A 20,699-nucleotide genomic window follows, 5' to 3' on the forward strand; every position below is an offset into this window, starting at 1 on the left:
CCCACAGCACCACCATCCCTTTTTTTAAAAAACAAGAACTATGAATCCTCTAAATACTTATTCTTATGACCTCAGAAAAGGTTAGATATGGTTAGATCTCACACTTCATCAAAAAACTTCTTTTCTGTCATAAAGAAACATTACAGAAATACCCAACTAATCAAATGTGGAGAACAGCTAATGGTAGATTCCCAGCCCCAAAGGATACATCTACAACACAACCTTACATGTAAGACTTAGGGAACATTTGCAATTTAGAAGAAGATTCAGAAAGATAATTAGAACCAGAGGACTAGATGGTCCTGTGAGATCGTACATTCTAACTATGACAAGGAAGCTACACCCATGAAAACCAAATAATGGCTGTCTGAAGAAGACCTGAAAAATTCCAACAATAGTTCACACCCCACTGCAGATGAAGGAATTGAATGGGACTACCACCCTCTATGAAGACCTACAAGCAATCAGCAACTGCTGAGAGAGGGAGAATCAGCCTTCCCAAGGAATATACCCTCTAATTTATTATTCAATATCAAGTGGCTATCCTAGGGAACATACACATACAGGCAGCACTGAACTGACTCAGAGGGGCTAATTAATGTGCTTATGTACTTATATGTATACAAGACTACAGTGGCTAAAGAAGAGGGAGTGGAAGGAATAAGAGAGAGTAGAGGAAGGGGTATGTGATGTAATTATATTTGAGCTTTTAAAATATTGATAAAGCTCTAAGAACCAAAATGTATTGTACTTCCATGATACCAGATGTATAGACTGGTAGGACCAAGTAGACATTATCAAAGTAAAAGCATTTGTGTTCAACTGGTTTTCAGTAACAATGCCAGGAACACATAAAGAGGAAAGACTATGCTCCACAGAGAATGGCACTGGTGAAAGTGGGTGTGACAAAGAAAGAAATCAGTCCTCTTTCTCCCATCAAACACGCAAGTAAACTCAAAATGCATTAAAAATTTAGACGGAAGACTTAAAATTGTAAAACTACAAAAATAAGACAAAGAACTCTCCATGAGATTTGTCTATATGAAAATTTTTTCAGTATGGTCTTAGAAGCACAAGTAACAAAAACAAAAACAAACACATGGGATATATCAACCTAGGAAGTGTTTCTGTCTATCAAAACAAAAACAGATACATGGGGATATCAACCTAGGAAGTGTTTCTGCTTATCAATCAAAACAATAAAGTAAGGAAACCACCTATAAGATGGAGGAATACTTGCAAATCAAAATCTGATTTTTTTAACAAAGGCATTATTATCAGGGGCTAGAGATTGCTAAGTGGTTAAAATCACAGCCTGCTCCTTCAGAGGACCCCAGTTCAGTTCCTGGCACACTGGGAACCATAAATTTAAAAATATCAATTTAGATACACAAGTAAAGAAATGAATAAATGAAAATTTGATGACTTCGAAACTGCTGGTTTTCTGGAGTGTTTCCAGCAAATATATGAAATATGAAAAGGAGCAAGAGAGAATGTCTCATGTTCCATAAACATTACAAACCATGAACTCATTCCTGAGGAGTTCCTGTGAGTGAGTGTGCCACGTGAAGATGTGACATAAAAGCTACATTAAATAGGGCCAGTGAAATGAAGTTCAGAAGCTAAGTGATAAGTAATAATAACATCCAGAATGTCAAAACTGGATCACACAGAAATCTGAGAATAGAAAAGCAAAAACTTCAAGGAAAATTTCATTAGCAGTGTGAAAACAGTCACAAGATCAATCACATTCAAAGCACGGATGTCTCAAACCAAGTCTTAATAAACTGAAAGTCTCAATGAAACCACAGAACTTTCCCAGCTGCACTGGAGAAAACTAGAAGGCAGTCAGTAAGGGGAAAAAAGTTTCAAAATAACCTAGGGATTTTAAAAAGTTCAAAAGGAAGTTTAGAGATTTTTGAAACAAATTAAAATGCATTGGGTACTTACCTAAGGATATTTTAAAACCAGTGAGGAGGAGGGTGTTAGCAACAATAAATTGTACTCAGAAAGAAGAGAGAAACAAAACGCATAGTCTGGTTTGGTGCCTCAACAGGAAAGGAAAGAACAAACTCAATCCAAACTTAGCAGAAGGAAGGACGCAAGCTGAAACAGGAAATGGTGAAGAAGACTGGAGAATAAACAAAGTGTAGGGAAGATCAACGGAACTGAGTTCCTTTTTTGTGGAAGGACAAATTAAATTCATCATTTTCATTTACAAAGATAGAAATTCAAATCAGTAGAATAAGAGGTTAGATAGAAAACATTACCACTAATATCACAGAAATACCAACAATCCCGAGACAACTATGAATCAATATTTGCCAACAAATCAGATCACACGGAAGGAACTGATAAACTCTTAGAAATGCACGAGGTAGCCGGGCGGTGGTGGCACACGCCTTTAATCCCAGCACTCGGGAGGCAGAGGCAGGCGGATCTCTGTGAGTTCGAGACCAGCCTGGTCTACAAGAGCTAGTTCCAGGACAGGCTCCAAAGCTACAGAGAAACCCTGTCTCGAAAAAACCAAAAAAAAAAAAAAGAAATGCACGAGGTACAAAGATGAAGTAATCGATTAATAGAAAGTTTAAAGAGAGCAATAATGAACACCAGACTGAAAAATAAAATAAAAAATCCCCAACAAGAAAAAGCCCAGGCCCAGATGTCTTTGTTGATTTATTCTCCAAAATATTTAAAAAAAGAGTTAGCACCCATCTATCTTTTCCAAAAATTTGGGAAGTAGGGAAACCATCCAAATTCACTTCACAAGACTGGCATTAGCTTCATACAAATCTGAAGCACTACCGGAAACAAAACCAAGAGGCCCATACCCCTTATTATCATAAGTGCAAGAAAATCAAAAAGATGCTAGAAAAAACAATTTCCATAGCATATTGAGGATCACAATCTTATACAAGTGGAATTTACTTCAAAAATGCCAAAAGAGTTCAATAATCATAGTCACTATATATATTACATAAAAATATTTAGATATATATTATATAAGTATATAAATGAATTTAAATATATACTACATACTACATCTTAAGATCTAGATTTACAATTCCTCCAGCATTTTTTTAACTGCAAGATTGTTTGGCTGTATGGGGTCTTATGCAGTTGCATATGAATATAAATTTTAGGATAGTATTTTTTCTATTTTTGTGAAAAACTATTATGGAATTCTAATTGGGATCACACTGAATCTATAAATAGCTTTCGGTAAAATGGTCATTTTCACATTGTTAATTCTATCAATCCATGAGCATGAGATGTCTTTCCATTTTCTAGTGTCTTTATCTCTATCTTCCGACGTTGAAAGAGATGCTTCATTCTCTTGGTTTTTTTTTTTTTTTATTGTCTTTTTACTTTCTTTGAGTCTATTGTGAATGAAGTATGTCCTTGACCTCTTTCTCCATATATTGGTTGTTGGTTATAGTGATGTCCTCTTGGTTAACTGTTCCCTTGATTACAATGAATTGACCTACTTTATCTCTTCCATTGCTTTTAGTGTGAAGTCTATTTTGGCAGGTAGGTAATGCCTGCTTGTTTTGTGGTCCCGTTTGAGTGAAGTACTTTAATCCATTTTTTTACTCTAAAGTGGTACCTGTCCTTAAAACTAAGATGTATTTCCTGTTGAAACCAGAGAGATGGATTTTATTTCTTGCCTCTCATATACCTATGTGGGGGCCATCTACTGGAGTGTCAGAATCCCACCAGTGGTCACATCTTCAAAAATGAATGACTCTCCCTATCCCATGAACTATCTCTTGCAAATAGTTCTCAGTGGGTTCTGGAGATCATCTACCACGTCTATGTGAGACTTGACTGATTCATCAGGTCTTGTCTAGGCAGCCCTTGCTGCTGTGAGCTCATGATTATGATAGCCATGCCATATTCAAAAGACAGAACTTGGCAGCAATCTTCCCCTTCCCCTGGATCTAACGTTCTTTCTGCTTCCCCTTCCAAGATCTTTCCTGAGGCCTGGGTGGGGGCTAGTTGAGGGGATGGTGGAGATGGCCTGTTGAGGCTGAGCATTAAGTCTCTTCTTGTCAGTACTTTGAAAGTCATGCATCACTCCACTGACTGCTACCCACTGCAAAAAGGAACTTCTCTAACCAAGGTTGATAGTAGCCCACATCTATGTATATAAGCACAAATATTTAGCAGGGGCTTTAATGCCATAACCATTTAGCAAAATAACACTAGCAGTTTCTATGCTACCACAGTCATGAACTCTTGACCAGGATTACAGTTTAAGGTATGAATCTCCATCTGCAGAGTAGGCATCAAATCCAATAAGAAAGTCATTAGTTACTCCTGTAGCACCAGTAGGCACATCTGGCCTGACAAGTCAGTATTGCAGCATGCAGGGGCCAAGGCTGAGTACAACTCCTGATGTGTTTTCTTCCCCAGCAGTCCCCATAGTGCTTTCAAACATCACAATATAAAAGCTAGCTGACATGAAGGAACTTCCCTGACCAGTGTGAGGCAGACTTCTGTGCTCCTCAATCAAAGTGTGTTGTGCCTTGATATGAGTTTCTGGACCACCTGTGTTGAACTGGCTGCTTTTTTTTTTTTGTTTTGTTTTTGTTTTTGTTTTTTGTTATTCTGATTTTGCTGGGTTTGGAATAGCTAGGATATACATGACACTCAGTCCAGTGGCCAGCTGGTGTTGAGTTGTGAGCCCGGTAGCTAAGGCAATTCTAATTCAGCTAGGGAAAGGCACAGGCTCTTACCTGCTCAGCAGGTGCTTTGCGCTTGTTAGCAGAGAGGAGAGTGAACTGGGGTTGATGCACTGTGACTTCTGACCTGAGGAGCAACTACTTACTCCAGGCACTGCTAAGCCAGAGGGCCTGGGTGACTCAGCTCAGGTATTAGAGATAAGGCTTCTGACTGGGGAAACCGGCAGATGGTCCACAGAATCCTGATGTCAGTAGTAGGAGTCCTAGTGGGTAGAGGAGGTAGCCTTGTCCTTGGTACAGAGCCTTATGGTGCCACCCAGGGGACAGGTGGAATCACTTCCTAAGTGGCAGGCAGATGCTCCATACAGACACTAAAATAGTGAAGTTAGAACGCCAGAGGGAAGGGCTGAAGTGAGGGCTCTGTAGTGAAGATCATTTCCTGGTCTTCTGGAGGACCTGGGCTTGACTTCCATCACCCATGTGGCAGTTAACAAATGTCTGTAACTGCAGTGCCAGAGGATATGATGCCCTCTTCTAGCCTCTTTAGGCACTGCATGGATGGGGTGCACAGACATACATGAAGGCAAAACACCTGTATCCATAAAATGAAAATAAATATATCTTTTATTGAAATGCCAGAGAGTAGTGAGGGATTTCCCTGCACGATGAGCAGGGCTTCACCCAGGTCCTCACATGGTGTGAATGGAATGCCAGGGGGCAGGGTAGACAAGTACTCTACCCATCAAGCAAGTTAATCACTCAGGGGGTCCTGGATGGTGGACTTCAAGGACCAGAATGAGGGGAGAGTGTGCCCTCCCTAAGAGGGACTGGCATTCCCACAGAAGAAAAAGTAGGGCTCAACTTTCAAAGCAAGAGGTAAAGTTCTGCAGGGAACGGCTTGAGCCCCAGTCTGGGACAGTGACATGAGTGTGCCCAGCGAAGGTGAGAATAACGGCTTTGCCAAGAATAACAGTAGTCTGAGTCCTGTTAAGTGGAAGACTTCAAGCAGCAATGTGGGTTGTTGGGGTCCTGGGAAGGAGGCATGGTTGGGGTTTGAGATGAAAGAGGAGAATGGGCCTAGCAACAACATGATCATCCAGAGTTCTGAGAATGTTGTGGGGCTCTCTAGGGAGGGGGAAGAATGAGCCCCATAGGCAGTGTGAAAAGTGGAGAAAGGCAGGAAAGCCAAGAAGTTCTAGATGCCCACCCACTGGGGAATAGGTAAGCCAATTTGGTGTGTAGTGATTGATACCTTAAATTTCTATATAGTCACTGAATAATATTATGTAAAATTGAAAAAAAAAGTTTAAATGAGGGTCATAAGTAGCTAATTGCAACACAAATTCTGTATATTGAGAATAATTTTAATGGTTTTTACACAGAAAAGAATTGGTCACAATCACTGTAGTTACCACTGAGGTGTTCTGTAAAATACTGGTGTCTACATTAAAAATAAAATATTAAACCATAAACACAGATATTTTACCTTTTAAAATATTCAATATGAGCCACAAACATAAATGTGATACTATAAAACCATTATAGGATAACTGGAAAATTTAAAGGACAACAACATAAAAACAACCCTCTTAAAATAGGGAAAAATAGGAACACCACTGAAAATGGCAAACACACATTTCATTAGGGAACTGCTAATCAGAACAATAAGGTACCACTACTCCTGTATTATACAGTGGCTAACTTAAAGAGAAGCTAACAATACCAAACATTGGTAAGGATGTGTATTAACAAGAACTTGCACTCGCTGTTGAGAGACCTAAAAGTGAAAACCAATTTGATGGGTTCTTACAAAGTTAAGCAAAATCTCACTACACAGTTGGGAAATGATGATCATAGATATTTGTGAATTGAGTATATGACTTATGTTCACACAAAAACCTGCATAAAGGTAGTTTTGTAGCTCCAGTAATAATCAACAAAAACTGGTACTAACCGAGATGTCCATCAACAATTCAATGGATGAACAAAGCACATCATGCCCATGGAATATGAAAACAAGATGCCAAAACTCATGGAAAAATAGGAAAGCACATGTTTAGAGGGAAGGAGCCCATTGGTCAGCTAAACACCATGTGACTTCAGCTGTGTCATAACCTCAGCAAAGCAAAGCTGTGTCAAAGAAAATAAATCAATGGTTGCCAGGGATTTGTAGGAAGAAAGGATGACGAGACACACTTAGGGCATTGCTAGTTCAGTGATGCTCATCTCGATAAAGCTGATGGTGACTCTGTACCACATGCCACTGTCAAAGCCCACAGAATGTAGTGGCAAAGACGGAACCTTCGTTATTGATAACGTATCAAGACTGATGAATCAGTTTAGTGCCACACCAATGCCAGATATTAACACCAGGGCTATGTGTCAATGTGATGTGGGTAACACAGGAATCCTCTGTACTATTTGTAGGATTTTGTAAAACTACACTTTCTCTAATACATCAAGTGCATGATTTAAAAGTCAGCCCAAGAATACTAGTTTACATGGGCATAGTCTGGCATTCTTCTGAGTAAAGTCTCTCTGCTTCCAGCATTTAAGTTTCACTTCCCTGCATGTAGAATCCCCTGCATGTCACATTCCCTGGGTCACGTCTGTGAGAGTTGGGGGTGGGGTGGCAAAAAAGGCAGACTTGTCCTCGGGCTGCCATCTGCTCTCAGAATGGCACCCCATATGCTGTTGGTGGGTAGAGTTCCCATTGTTGACATTTATGAATTGACTATAATTGTACTGTGATTTCCTTCTTTGCTTGAGTTAATTATGAAGATGTTTAGGTTTCCAAGTGGTAGTTTTCAAGTGTTACTTATTTCAGCTTCATCACTTGCTTGAGATATGTGAGTTGAATGCGGCCTACATTTTGGATCCTACTGAAAAATTTCCGTGGTTGGCAATTCAGTATCTGACCAAATTTTTGGATGTCATGGAGAGTCTAGATCATTTGCATTCTGTACTGTGGAGCTCAGTTTTTCCTATTTGCATTTTTAGACCGTTTGGCTGGAAAGCCTTGCACATTGTTTTTGTCACATCTATTTAGTGTTACATCACTCATTACATCTGAGTTATCAGTAGTCTACGGCCACGTGTGTGGTAGCCTTTATCACTTTGTCACGCGGGATGCAGCTAGCTCTGAATTTGATTGGTATCATGCAGTACATTCTAATAAAGGCCTTTAAAATCATACTAATTGTTTGATATGCCCCTGACCACTGCTTTAATGATAAATTTCAATGTCATTTGGTTTTTATTGGTTTCTATTCTGAAGAGAGTACACTTAGACCATGGGGAAGTTCTTTGTTTTAAATGTCTTTGTTTTAATGAAAGACATCAAGCCGTTTATATTGACAATGGGAAACGTGCCTCGTATTATTCCGGTACCTCACTTCCACTGTTTCCTTGGAAGTTTTGCTCTTTGAGTGTTTGCTTCAGAAGCAGTTATTTATTGTGGGAAGCTGAAAAAGTATTCTCTCAGGACATCTGTACCCTAACCCTTGGAACTTACGCCCGCTACCCACCAGATATGACAAAAAGAGGGTTGGCATGTGTGACTAAGGATTCCAAGTGTGGGATTATCCTACATTAGTTCAGGAAATCCTAAAATGTAATCCTAAGAGGAAAATACAGACATGACACACAACAAGAGGGAAGACCCTGTAGCACAGGGCATGGGATTGCAATGTAGGCCATGAGGGTAGGTGCTGGCAGCTACTGGAGCTCACACCCTGGGAATGGATTCTCCCTTAGAGTCACCAGAAGAAGCACAGCCTGCTAGCATCTTGGTACGGGGCTGGTAGAATTGTTCTATACTTCTGATCTCCAGAACTGTGAGAGAATGAACTGACATTTAAGCCATGAAACTTGTAGCTACAGTAACCACAGAAGAAAGAAGAATTCCTTTTTATCCATTTTAAGTTCACTTCATTATAACTTACCTTTCTTTTTTAGAAACATCTCTATCAAAGGCAGATAGAGAACTATCTAAATATCAAAGCGAGGACTTACCAACGCCTCTTTTTTACACTCTCCCCTCACACCACTCCCCAGATTCTTCCCTGGAATATTCCGTCATTATATTACCATCGTGTAAGCATTTGTATTTTGATGCCTTTATTACAAGGCAATGTTATTTTATCCCTTCTTTTTAATTTTGAAATAGTTTTTATTCAGCTGGTGTTTCCTCTTGAGGACTTTGGCAGGAGGTGTGGGGTGTTATATTTCTTTCCTTCGTAGTTATCCAAAAAAAGCTGTTCTGTGCATTGGCACCAAACTGAAATTTACAAGATTCTTGGATCACAACTTTTCTTTCAAAACCCTGAACACATTTTCTGGCATTTGCTTTTTTATGGAGAAGTATAACTTGCAATGTATTTCTCGTAGATATGCTTATTTCGTTTTGCTGCACCACCTAGATGCATGAAGATGTTTCAGCCACGAAGCTGAATACTCCTTTTGGTTGAGTCTCAACACTAATCTTGCCTTTGTGAATATTGTCTGCAGCCCTGAAAATCTATTTTTGGTCACTTTTCCCCTTGTCCCAGATTCTGAACCATGTTACCACCTCACTCAAGACAGCGCAGATGTTCAAGACTCTTAGAAACTGTTCACCACAATCTTCCTCCTTGCTGTCCCCCTTCCCATCCTTCAATGCCACCTTCTTGGCACTGTGTGGTAACCCAGATGATTTTAAATCCATGACTTCCACACAGAAACAGCAGCCTCGATGGAGGCATTCATTGGTTTGACTATTTTCCTTTAAACTTAATCAAACTCTTTCAGTTTCTCCCTTGGTTACTCTTTGCACACATACACTAAGATTTCTCTTGATGTGCCAAAGGAGAGGGAGTGGCAGTTCCTGATTGTTCTTTACAGCCCTCTCTCTGCAACATTAGAGCTGGAATGCATTTGTGGTTATGTTATAGAGATAAAAAAAATAAAGAATTATGCAGATGGTCCCCGACCCAGTCTGTGATTTTTAGACTCTGTGATAGGACATCCTGGTGATCGTGGTCTTCTGGTTCAGCACCATAGCCACCACAGCACAGAGCTAGCCCACTCCGTATGAGACAGGCTGTGTGTGTGATGGTTTTTCATAATTGGAGGCTCATATATGTATTCTCAACATGTATAAAGTAGGGTAAGCTATGAAGTTCACAGAATTAGTGTTGTCAAATGCTTTATCCCATGACCACATTTCAGGTAGCAATAGCTTTAATTGCATAGCAGAAGCAACTACAATGGGCTGATCTACTATAGTTGGTTATAATGGGACTATAATTTGTTTGTGCTACAAAAAGAACAACAAAGGTACAAACTCCAAACAAATGTGATAACCAAAGAGAAAGCCGAACTCTCAGCCCTACACTTCCATTGTCTGTGGCCCCTACATTGGATCCACAAAAGGAAATATCTCATTGGCTTCAGTTACTCAGAACATTTTCGTTGAGATCAGACTCCCTGATGTATTTAATCTAGATATATTCTAAATATGAACCTGTCACAGAAGAGATATTAACTTGCATCCCAATTTCTTCCTCTACAGAGAATACAGCTAAGACTGTGCCCGAGGGATTGAGAGGGTGTAGATGAGGTTATTCAAAGGAGAGTCAGAGGAGGGAAGCAAGGCTCAGAAGCTTAGGCCTCATACAGCTCTGCTAGAGCCCCAGAGTAAGGGGTGAGCTCTCTGAGGGTGATGCTGGGGTCAATGACTGGAGTAGCATGCAGACTCCAGGGAACCAGAACCCTTCTGTTACCTCTCAGCCACTCTCACTAATAAAAGGCAAATGAACTTTTGTTTCTAATGATTCTGGAATGTCAATTGTGGCATAGGAAATTAGTTTAGCTTTAAAAGTCAATTATAGATAAGTGTACCAGGCAAATGTCAAGAAAGACTGATGCTGAAATGTGGAATTTCCTAGAAGCCAGTGAACACATGGAGGAAGCTGTGATCATTCTCACTCATCATCAGGAGCAATGCAAAGTTCAACAGCGAAGCCCAGGTCAGCTTCCAGCAGGGAGGGCCAGGCAGCGCCTCCACCTCAACCCTCTCCAGCACCTTAGTTCAATCCCCTGGTTTCTAAATAGCAAGAACACTATGTGCATGTCCTCTCCCAGGTGAAGTCACGTGTGTCCTCTGGCTCCTGTCCTTAGGTTGTCCTACTCTATGCCTCTACCTACGTCCTGGTGTCCCTCAGCATAGACAGATACCACGCCATCGTTTACCCCATGAGGTTTCTTCAAGGAGGTGAGCAAGCACTCTTTCATGAAGATCCTTTCATGGGGTGGGATTCTTTTTGCTAATATTTGATTAATATTGTTCCCTGCTTCAATTATGCCCTACTTTTCCTTCTTTTCTCTTTGTTCTCTTTCTCCTCTTCCATCACTGCCTAATGCATTTGAGAGTCCACAAATATAGAAAAATGTTTGGGTACCTGGGGAGTGCTACCTGATCCTGGCTCCATAAGGGACATCCTTGGTGGTGTCATTCTGTGGCTGTTCACCTCTGGGAAGTGTTTCCACCTAGTTCCTTAAAGCCCTGCCAGCAGGCATACCCTATGATGAAATGATTATTGTCTTTTCATGGTCTTTATTTTCAAGAAACAAACACCTGGCTCCCCTTACCCCAAGTCCACAAAACTGGAAAAGTACTTTTGTTTTTTGTTTTTTTTCTTTTTTGGTTTTTCGAGACAGGGTTTCCCTGTAGTTTCTAGAGCCTGTCCTGGAACTAGCTCTTGTAGACCAGGCTGGCCTTGAACTCAGAGATCCGCCTGCCTCTGCCTCCCGAGTGCTGGGATTAAAGGGGTGCGCCACCACCGCCCGGCTTGGAAAAGTACTTTTGAAAACAAAGAAACTTCTCCTTGGTCCAGGAAATCTGAAAGAAAACTGGAGATAGAACATAGCACCTCCAATTGATGCTCTCAGTAGTGAGTGGGGCTAGGAGTGTTTCTTGATGATGTCCAGTGTACAGGGCAGAAGGGGAGGCAAAGCTCGGGAACCTGGCAGTCCTAAGATGTGGAGGCATCATGAAGGCTCAACCACATCCAGTTCCTGTCTTCTGCACTCTGACCAGGTGGGAGGAATGGAAGCTCTACTTATGGGGGAAGTAACCTTAAGATGCTATGTATGAAGACACTCTCATCTCAGGAACCATCAGTGGGTGGTGGTGAGCACTGTACAGGACCAGCTAGCTGCCCTCTGCTTGGCACAAGGCAAACCTGGCCTCATGGGCTCCTAACCTTCTAGTATACGTATAGGAACTGAAATTTCACTGTAAAGACGGGGATATCGGGTATCTTTTAAATGTGACAAAAGCTAAACTGGAGACAATATGTAATGCATTTATAATGCATCTCAAAGAATTTGCGTGCACGCACACACACACACACACACGGGGGGGGGAGGTAGGGAGGGAGAGAGCAAATAGAACTTTAAATCAGTTGTTAAAGAATGGCTTTGTTAATACATAAAATTGGACTAGCTCTCTAGCCAGCTGAAAACATCAATTCCCCATGTCACAGCTAATTAAAAGCAGACCCTGTTGGGCCAGGAAAGCCAGTCATTCAAACATGAAGGACTAGGAGAACATAATGACAAACCTTCCATCATCGTAATAGGAAAGGGTCTCTCTAGGAATCACACTGAGAGCAGAAGCAGTAAAGGAACACGTGTGTCGCTTCATCAAGGTCTTAAACGACTTATACAAATAAAAATCATGAACAGCAGCATGAGAACAAGCGGAAATTTGTACCAAAAGAAAAAAAGATGAAGAGCTAATATCTTTCTTATGACAAATTTGGCAAAGACTTAAGAACATCAACTGAAAAAAAAAGACATGAACACAGATCAAGAAACAAAGATATAATTAGGAGACACGCAGAAGTGTTCATTTGGACTGCTAATTAAGAAATTGCAAGATTAAACATGAGGAGAGGAAATTGTACCAGTCAGCTAAATAAGATTAAAAGAAGAATCTTCTTGCAGCTCTATACAGTGGGATGCAGGTGAGCCTGCACCCCCATGTGGGAACTGCACCTTGCAGCAGAGGGGTCACATCCATTTACTAATAAGGAAACTGAGGCTTCTGGGGACACTGACAGGTCCCAGTGGCTCTCAGAAATCAGTCCCTAATAGTGGACCCTGTGTGGTCTCCAAGCATGTTCCCAGGTGCCCAGGCATCTCTCTCTTTTCTCTAAGCAGAGAAGCAAGCCAAAGTCCTCATTGGGATAGCCTGGAGCCTCGCGTTCCTGTTTTCTGTCCCCACACTCTTCATATTCGGAAAAAGGACGCTCTCCAATGGTGAGGTGCAGTGCTGGGCACTGTGGCCAGATGACTCCTACTGGACTCCGTACATGACCATTGTGGCCTTCCTGGTGTACTTCATCCCACTGGCAATTATCAGGTGAGAGGCCAGGGGACTGAACCCCATACCTTCAGATTAGTCATTGGTCCTAAATCCTTGTGGGGACTTGTTGGGATGCAGGATTCTATCTAATACTATCATGGGCTAATCTCCTGCATCAGAGTTTGGGAAAGGAGAACGTTTACAGGGAGTGTGCTCAAACACATGTGTTGTGTCAAGTGACTGATCCCATCTTTTACCTTGCCGTCTTGTGAAATAAATTACTTGATTAAGTAAAACTTAAGATCAAAGCAGTTAAGGAACTTAATATCACACAGGATTGAAATCCTGGTCTGTCTGATTACATATCCTGTTTTTCCCTATATCATGTGACCTTTTAAATAAAAGTTATAATAATAGCTTCAGGGATCTTGAAAATTAAAAGACAGACATACCTAAAACAAATTGAACAAAAACTGCAATAGCATATGAGTGCATGCTTGAGTATATGGCTCTGAGATTTGATGTCACTAGCACTTCTTGTATGTCAGGGACCAGTTTTGACACATATACCACTTACCAGGGCAGGGGTATGGGGGTTAGAAAGGTTAGTAAAGAGCATGAAGATGCTATACTTGTCGAAACTGGTACCCGACACTTGTACACCACCACTGAAGGACAAAAGAACTCCAGGAAAAGAAGGTGAATGTAAGGGGAAAATCAGGCTCCATGGTGGCCAAAGGCTAGAAATGGCAGGAGGCATTAAGGGAGCAGGCAGGCCGTGTCCTCCAGGAAGAACTAGATAATGACCCCTCCCATGGCTGAAAGAAAAAGAGGAGCAGTTTATTGCAAAAGATCTTGGTGATCAAGTCCTAGAACATTCCCTTGATCCTGAGGCCACAGAAGACCCCAGCAGCCTGCTCCAGGTAGGGTCCCACTCACACACACACAAGACACTAGGGCAACAGTGACCCTGCCTGTATGCATGGGGCACGTGGAGAGAGCTCCCGTGGCAGCTGTGCATGTGGCCCATGGTAGTCCAGAAGTTTTTGAGAGTCCCTTACCTACCAGGATGGATCACATCAAGTCATAGGAAAAGCAAAGTCAGCCTTTGGGTTGTGGCAGTACATAGGCAGTGAAAGAAATAATAATAATAATAAATCCCTGTAATTAAAATTTTGAATGCACCCCTCATTGCCTAGAACACATGTAGCAGGATTCCCTGGGCAAAGATGGCTCACCTTTAGGACTATGGGTGCCTGTGCACAACACTCTGCAAACTCGAGTTCTGATACACAACGTGAGGGGCTCTTGGCTCTTCTCCCAGCCCAGAGAAAGGTAGTACCATTTCTTTATTTGATCTTTCACAACCTGTGAGCTAGGAAAATACACCTCGTTACTCTAATGGGCATCTGTTTCACTTATCATCAGCATGGCTGTTCCTAAGTGTCCCCACACATTATGGGAAATCACTTGCTTTGTGCTTGGTGCCATCTTTAGTCTCCTAAGCCTAAGGCTGGGAGTAAGGGCAAAGCCTCCTCATCCAGCTCTGACATTTTCTCAAGGCGTGCCTTACAGCAAAAGGAAGCTTACGGCGGCAGCAGTGGCAGTGATCAAGACAGCCAGGTCACTAATTCATTTGAGGTGGGTAGCTGTCCAGCCATCTTCGCCGAACTGACAAATTAGCATTTAACATTTGTTTTAACTTCCTCCTGTCCTCTTCACCAACTTGAATCGGAGAAGCCTGGGTAGCAAGATGAAGGTCAAAGTTTATATGCCACCAAGACATATAAGTCTTCGCAACAGTGCTGGAAGGAACTGAATGAAAGGAGAGAGTCGAAGCTTAAAGTAGAAGAGCTAGTAGGAGTGCCCAGCGCCGCCGCTCAGGACCAGGCACAGGTCCCAGGGCGAGGCTTGGGTCGGCCTTCACTCCTGATGAACTTCCTGTCCTTCAGGGAGCCACTCCTCCTGAGTCCCCACCCACCAGGCAAGTGCCTGCAGCAGGAGACCTGAACAGCACTAGGTGGCCCTTTCCTGGCTTATTTGTCAGGAGATCTGTGACTCTGAGGCGTCATCGTTCCCACATTCCTTTGGCTGCTTTCTGCAGCAGCATGGCTCCTCCAGCCTGTCTGTTGCTTAACTCCTGGTTTGTAAGTATGCTTCAAAAGTCAAGACTGAATTTGTTTGGGAAATAACTTCAGAAGCGGTTTCATGCCACTCCTACCACATCAGGGTCTCCATTACAACTGCTTCTGTTTCTTGGCTATTGATCACCTTCCATGTCCTTGAGCTTCTTGGAAGCCAGAGGGTCAGCCACAAGCTTTGCTCCTAGTTCTTCTAGGCTGAGAACTGTCTTCTCTCTCTGAGAGAGGGGGCAAGCCATCCTCCACCTCTTAACCAAGCTCAGGCACACATTGTACTGACTACACTCCCTCTTCCTGTCTCCATCTCTGTCTCTGTCTGTATATCTCTGTGACTCTCTGTATCTCTCCCTCTCTTTTTATGTCTCTCTCCAACTTTCTTCTTTCCTTTTTCTTTTTTCTAACCTCCCCTGATTTAATTCTGTTGTTAATACCTCTTTCATGTAACATTAAATAAACTCTTAATTCCATGCATCCCTAAACTAAGAAACAACTCAATGACGTTCACTCACTGTGGTAGGAGCCATGCCTCATAACTCCTAATCCATGCTCAGTATATGTTTTTAAGTTCACTATGATAACAGGCAAAAAGAATGTATTGTAATATTTCTTTGGGTATTTATTTGTTAGCTTGTTATTAGTGTTGTTTTATTTTGTGGTTTGGGGTGTTTTGTTTGGGAGAACTGGGACTGTGTGGGAGACTTTGAGAAAACGTCATTCTGTAACCCAGACCATCCATCCCACAAGTCACTACGTAGCCCAGGCTAGCCTAGAACTCATTGCAGCACCCGTTTCAGCCTCACAAGTGGTGGGAGTACAGAGGCGAGCCACATTTAACTCTTCTTTTTGCTTTAGATTGCATTTCCTTCATTAAAAGAGAGGTAGAAACGCTTGTGCCTTAGTACCGCTTTTGAGTTCTTCAAGTAAAATATATTCCAACACTCATTTATGTGAAAAGGTTTTCATTTCCCCCGTTCTATATCCTTAGAGATATTGCTTAACAGACAGCCTCCTCCATTTTTAGTGTGTTCTGAAGGACTTGGCATTGGCCACTCCAGAGTGCTGATGTACTCACCTTGTACCTTCTGCTCCCCCATATTAACTGTTTCCAAATGACACCCCACTTCTGTAACCCAGGAACCTTCATGGCAGTTTCAGGACCACCCTGCCTTGGTTGGTCTACACTCCTTCACATCCACCATTTCTCCTTTCCAACATGCCCTGGGAGAATTGTCTGTGGCAACCCCGGGCAAAGGAACACTTGGGTAGTTTGGGGTGATGTAATTGGCAGTATCTAATTAATGCAGATTCTTGTCTTTGTTTTCTTGGTCCCCAGTCTGGCATACAATAAATATTTGGTAAATGTTGGAATAGTTTAGCAACGCAGCCCAAACAGTAACCGGCAATAATGTGGCACATGTGTGCCTGGGTCATGGTCTATTATCTCAGTCACTGTCTGTCAGTCCCACTGTATGTCTCTCTCTCTCTCTCTCTCTCTCTCTCTCTCTCTCTCTCTCTCTCACACACACACACACACACACACACACACACACACACACACACACTTCACATATATGCTCCTAACATGGAAATCTCAGATTATTTCATACTCACATCAGTTTGGGATGTATGTTAGCTCAACTATTATTATATATCCAAGAAAAGAATGAAGGAGAAGGTGAGACATCATGCCACCTGCAGCAAACTCTCTTGAGGGCTGTGTGTGCATGAATAAAGATGTCACAGTTCCATCGTGTATTGAATTGGTTCCCCAGGCTGGAAGTCACCATGACTGACAGCAAAGGCAGCACTCTGCCTTTCTGGGTCAGAACAATTCCTGTGGTTTCCAAGCTCGCTTGGTGGAGCTGTCTAATTGTTGCCGTAAGGCTGTTGGCCCGCGTGTGGTCGCTCCGCTTCTGCTGTGCTTAATTTCTTGTGACCTAATTGATTTCTCACCTTCCTATCATTTTCTCTCCCAGAGAAAAAGGTGCAGGCAGAAAAAGTCTATAGTCGCATTGCAGAGGTGCAGGTGGGAAGAGCACATTATTTATGGAGCACTGATTTGTGGTGTGTGAGAAAAATCAGTTTATTTTGCTTGGACCATAGGACTCAGACTGTGGGAAAGCCCCATGCTAAGGCAGTTTCTGTGGAATACAAGGCCATGGTGGCTAAAAGGGACCCAGAGGCTTGCCCAGTACTGGTCATGAGCATGATGCCTAAGGCCAAGGAGAATAGTGGGGTCTGTGTCAACTTATCTTACCAGGAAAGGGAGTGACAGCCTAAATACCGTGATCTACCAGGTAGTGAAAGTTTTCCTGTTTCTTTCTTTCTTCTTTTTCTTTTTTTAAAAAAAACATACTCATTAGTTCACTCCAAGACCAGTGGGTGTTTGTGTGGAATGCCCGCCCATCTCCATTCCACTTCCACTCCGAGATTCTCCTAACAGCCCCTCCCCTTGGCATGAAAGTAGCTCAAAGACAGATGATCCAGGTCAAGCCAAAGAGGTGAAGAGATTATGTTCAGGAAAAAAGACGCCGATTTTTAACAAGAAGCCTGATAATGGGGTCATCTCTGCTCCCTTCCTCTCTGTGTTGATGCCCAACTGACATGAAAAACCTGCACTATAGAGAAACCCAGGACTGTGGAAGAAACCGGGGACTTTAACACTTGGACAGCCACTAGCTTGAATTTACAGTTTTGAGACATACATGTTATCACAACTATGTGATCCATTTCAGAGCTTTCTGTAGTTTGCTTCAACAAACTCTCTTCCTGATGCCCAACTCTTCGATACTTGGTGGCACCGGGCTTTATCATCACCATGGAGACTGGTAGAGTGCCCTTTCCTGCTAACCTTAGAAAAAGCTCAGCTTGCTGGGCGGTAGTGGTGCACACCTTTAATCCTAGCACTTGGGAGGCAGAGGCAGGTGGATCCCTGTGAGTTTGAAGCCAGGCTGGTCTAAAAGAGCTATTTCCAGGACAACCTCCAAAGCTACAGAGAAACTCTGTCTCAAAAAACAAACAAAAAAATCAGAAAAGAAAAAAAGAAGTTCAGCTAATTCTGTGGCACCAAGTGATGGGGCCATTCAAGTGTTTCTCTGTTCCAAGAGTCCAGAGAGCTCGGTACTAGGCATGGACAAAAAACATTCAGTTTTCCTGTAAGTGCCTTAAGGAACAAGTTGTCCCAGCATCCCCTCTCAGAGACTGATTCTTCCTTCAACGCTCCCAAACCCAGCTGCACATGGACAGGCTCATGGCTCTATTATTCCTCACGTCTTTTTATACGTTCATTTTTCAAGATATTCCTTTACACATGAGCTACAGCGATGGCAAGCCATTCTGGCCTCAAGAATAACCCTGTGTGTCTTAGGTACTTTCCTTGTTGCTGGAACAAAATTTTTGATGACAGAGCTTAAGGTTTATTTTGGCTCACAGTTTGGGGTTACAGGTCATCATGGTGTTCCTTATGTCACAGCAGCAGGAGCTGTGTTCCCAGTCAGGGAGCAAGAGTTGGTTCAGCAGCTGAGAGCACTTGCTGCTCTTTCAGAGGATCGAGTGGACAATTTCCAGCACCTGAGTGTGATTCACACCCTTCTGTAGCACTAGGCCCGTTCCTGGCCCCTTTGAGCATCAGACATGCTTGTGATACAGACACAGGTACACAACCGGAACACACCTGTACCCATAAACAGTGGTGGTGAATGCTTGTGTTCACCTTGTGTTCTTTTCATGTAGTCAAGGATCTAAGCCCAGGGAATACTATCACCTCATCTCAGGAGCCCAGTCTTCCCACCCTACCAACCAGTTTCAGATAATCCCAATACGCATGCCCAGAGGCCGATCTCTAGGTGATTCTGGATATCACCCAGTTAACCATCAGGATCAGCCATCACACTGAACAACAGGAAAGATATGGTGAGGGTTAAGACAAAATAAGGTGGACAGCCCCATAGGATCTACAGAAGGTACACACCTGCTCTACAGGTTGAACACATCAGGAGGAAGTCGGGAGGAACTTGTGGCACATGGAGTTCTTATATATGCCAAAGAGAAGCCTGTGGTGCTCTGTTGGTGTGCTAGCACCACATGGTGGTTAATGCCAAGGCTGTGTTGCAGCTCTGACGTTCTCTACCTATGTATGGGAATAAGCAGCAGCCCTAACCACAAAATGTGGGTGGTGACAGGAAATGGTATAATGTTTATGAGAGGCTCGCATCATTGTTGACTTTTTTATTATACAGAGTTCGAGGTCCTCTGTTCTATGCTCAGAGCTTCCCAAGCAAACAGACCTTAATTTTAATCTCTCTGGCAAGCCATAATTGTGGAACCTTAGCTTTGCCATCAAGAAAGTAGAGGCTTTATGTTCTTATTCCCATCGCTCACATGTGAAATCACAAAATGTGAGCTTGTATGAAACAGAAAGAAAACACTCACAGTTGGCATAGGCTATTATTATATGGTGCCCAGAACCATATTGAGAGATGGGGCTAATGAAACAAGGAATGCTTTATGGAGAGACAGACTCAGCAGGCTCACCACAGATTAATTGTTCCATGATGGAGGGCTGAGACACGAGGTAAGAGCCATAACTTCTTTCCCCATCTCCACATCCCTGAGATAAATGGCAAGAGTTATTCTGGATATATTCTCTCCTCCCTGGCATCTGGTCACTCCAAACAGGGTACCACCAGGTCAAGAACAAGTGAGCAACCCTGGCATGACTGTTACTTCTTTCACCAGGTTAGTACAAAAGTTTCCTGTCCGTTGTCTACCTCTTTTAAATCTTCACTCCACGCCATAGCTGGGGCTGCTGCTTAGTATGAACATCCAAGACTACGCATTTAGTGTTCAGCAAGTTCAGTCCAGGGTATTAGGAAAATGACCGCACAATCCAAAGTATTTTGGCAAGGTAATAAGCTTTATTTCTGCAGAGGGTGCTTAGCTGCATCAAATCTAGCAGCAAAGTACAACCAGTGGGAACCACTAGGTTATTATTCCTAATGCAAAGGGGGTCCTGGGCATCACTCCCAGTGGTCAGAGCTTGGCCTCACATTCTTACACTGTGGCTAATTCGAAATGGTGCAGTTGATACACAAGACGCAACTCTTAGCACCAAATGAAACCCTGGGCAGAAATGTTGATTTCAAGAATTAGAATTTCTGCCAAGTGGCTTCTTTACAACACTTTTTAAATGGAGTTTTGTCTTATATAACCCTGTAATAGAAAAGACAGTACGTTTCTTTTACATTTCTCACGAGTACATATGGGTATGAAATAAAAAGCAGAGATCTTCCTCTAGCCAGCCCCTTGCCCTCAGAAGCACAGATGTGCACTGTTAGTCTGTGACCTCCCAGGACTTTATTATACATAAACAAAACATATGTGTGTGTGTGTCTTTCTTTCTGTTATTTGCACAAATGTAAACAAATTAAATATATTGGACAAAATTCAGTTTCAAAAAGTATAATCAGCCATTTCATTTTGTTGCTCTCCTGGGAGCCCAGAGTTTCTATTGTATTAGTGCAG

At 42.4% G+C, this 20,699-nt stretch overlaps 1 protein-coding gene across 3 annotated transcripts in view; it reads left to right on the top strand.

The window, feature by feature from the left end:
* Nucleotides 1-20,699, top strand: part of Npsr1 (neuropeptide S receptor 1) — a 194,776-nt gene that overhangs the window by 156,417 nt on the left and 17,660 nt on the right. For 2 of the 3 annotated variants that reach the window (XM_038323901.1, XM_038323902.1), the window contains exons 4-5: nt 10,845-10,938; nt 12,891-13,092. In XM_038323901.1, coding sequence (XP_038179829.1) covers nt 10,845-10,938; nt 12,891-13,092 — 296 coding nt within the window. The remainder of the gene's footprint in view (nt 1-10,844; nt 10,939-12,890; nt 13,093-20,699) is intronic. The other variant, XM_038323903.1, reaches the window with a different exon arrangement.

Source organism: Arvicola amphibius, chromosome 3 (genome assembly GCF_903992535.2).
Source record: "Arvicola amphibius chromosome 3, mArvAmp1.2, whole genome shotgun sequence".
Taxonomy (NCBI): domain Eukaryota; kingdom Metazoa; phylum Chordata; class Mammalia; order Rodentia; family Cricetidae; genus Arvicola; species Arvicola amphibius.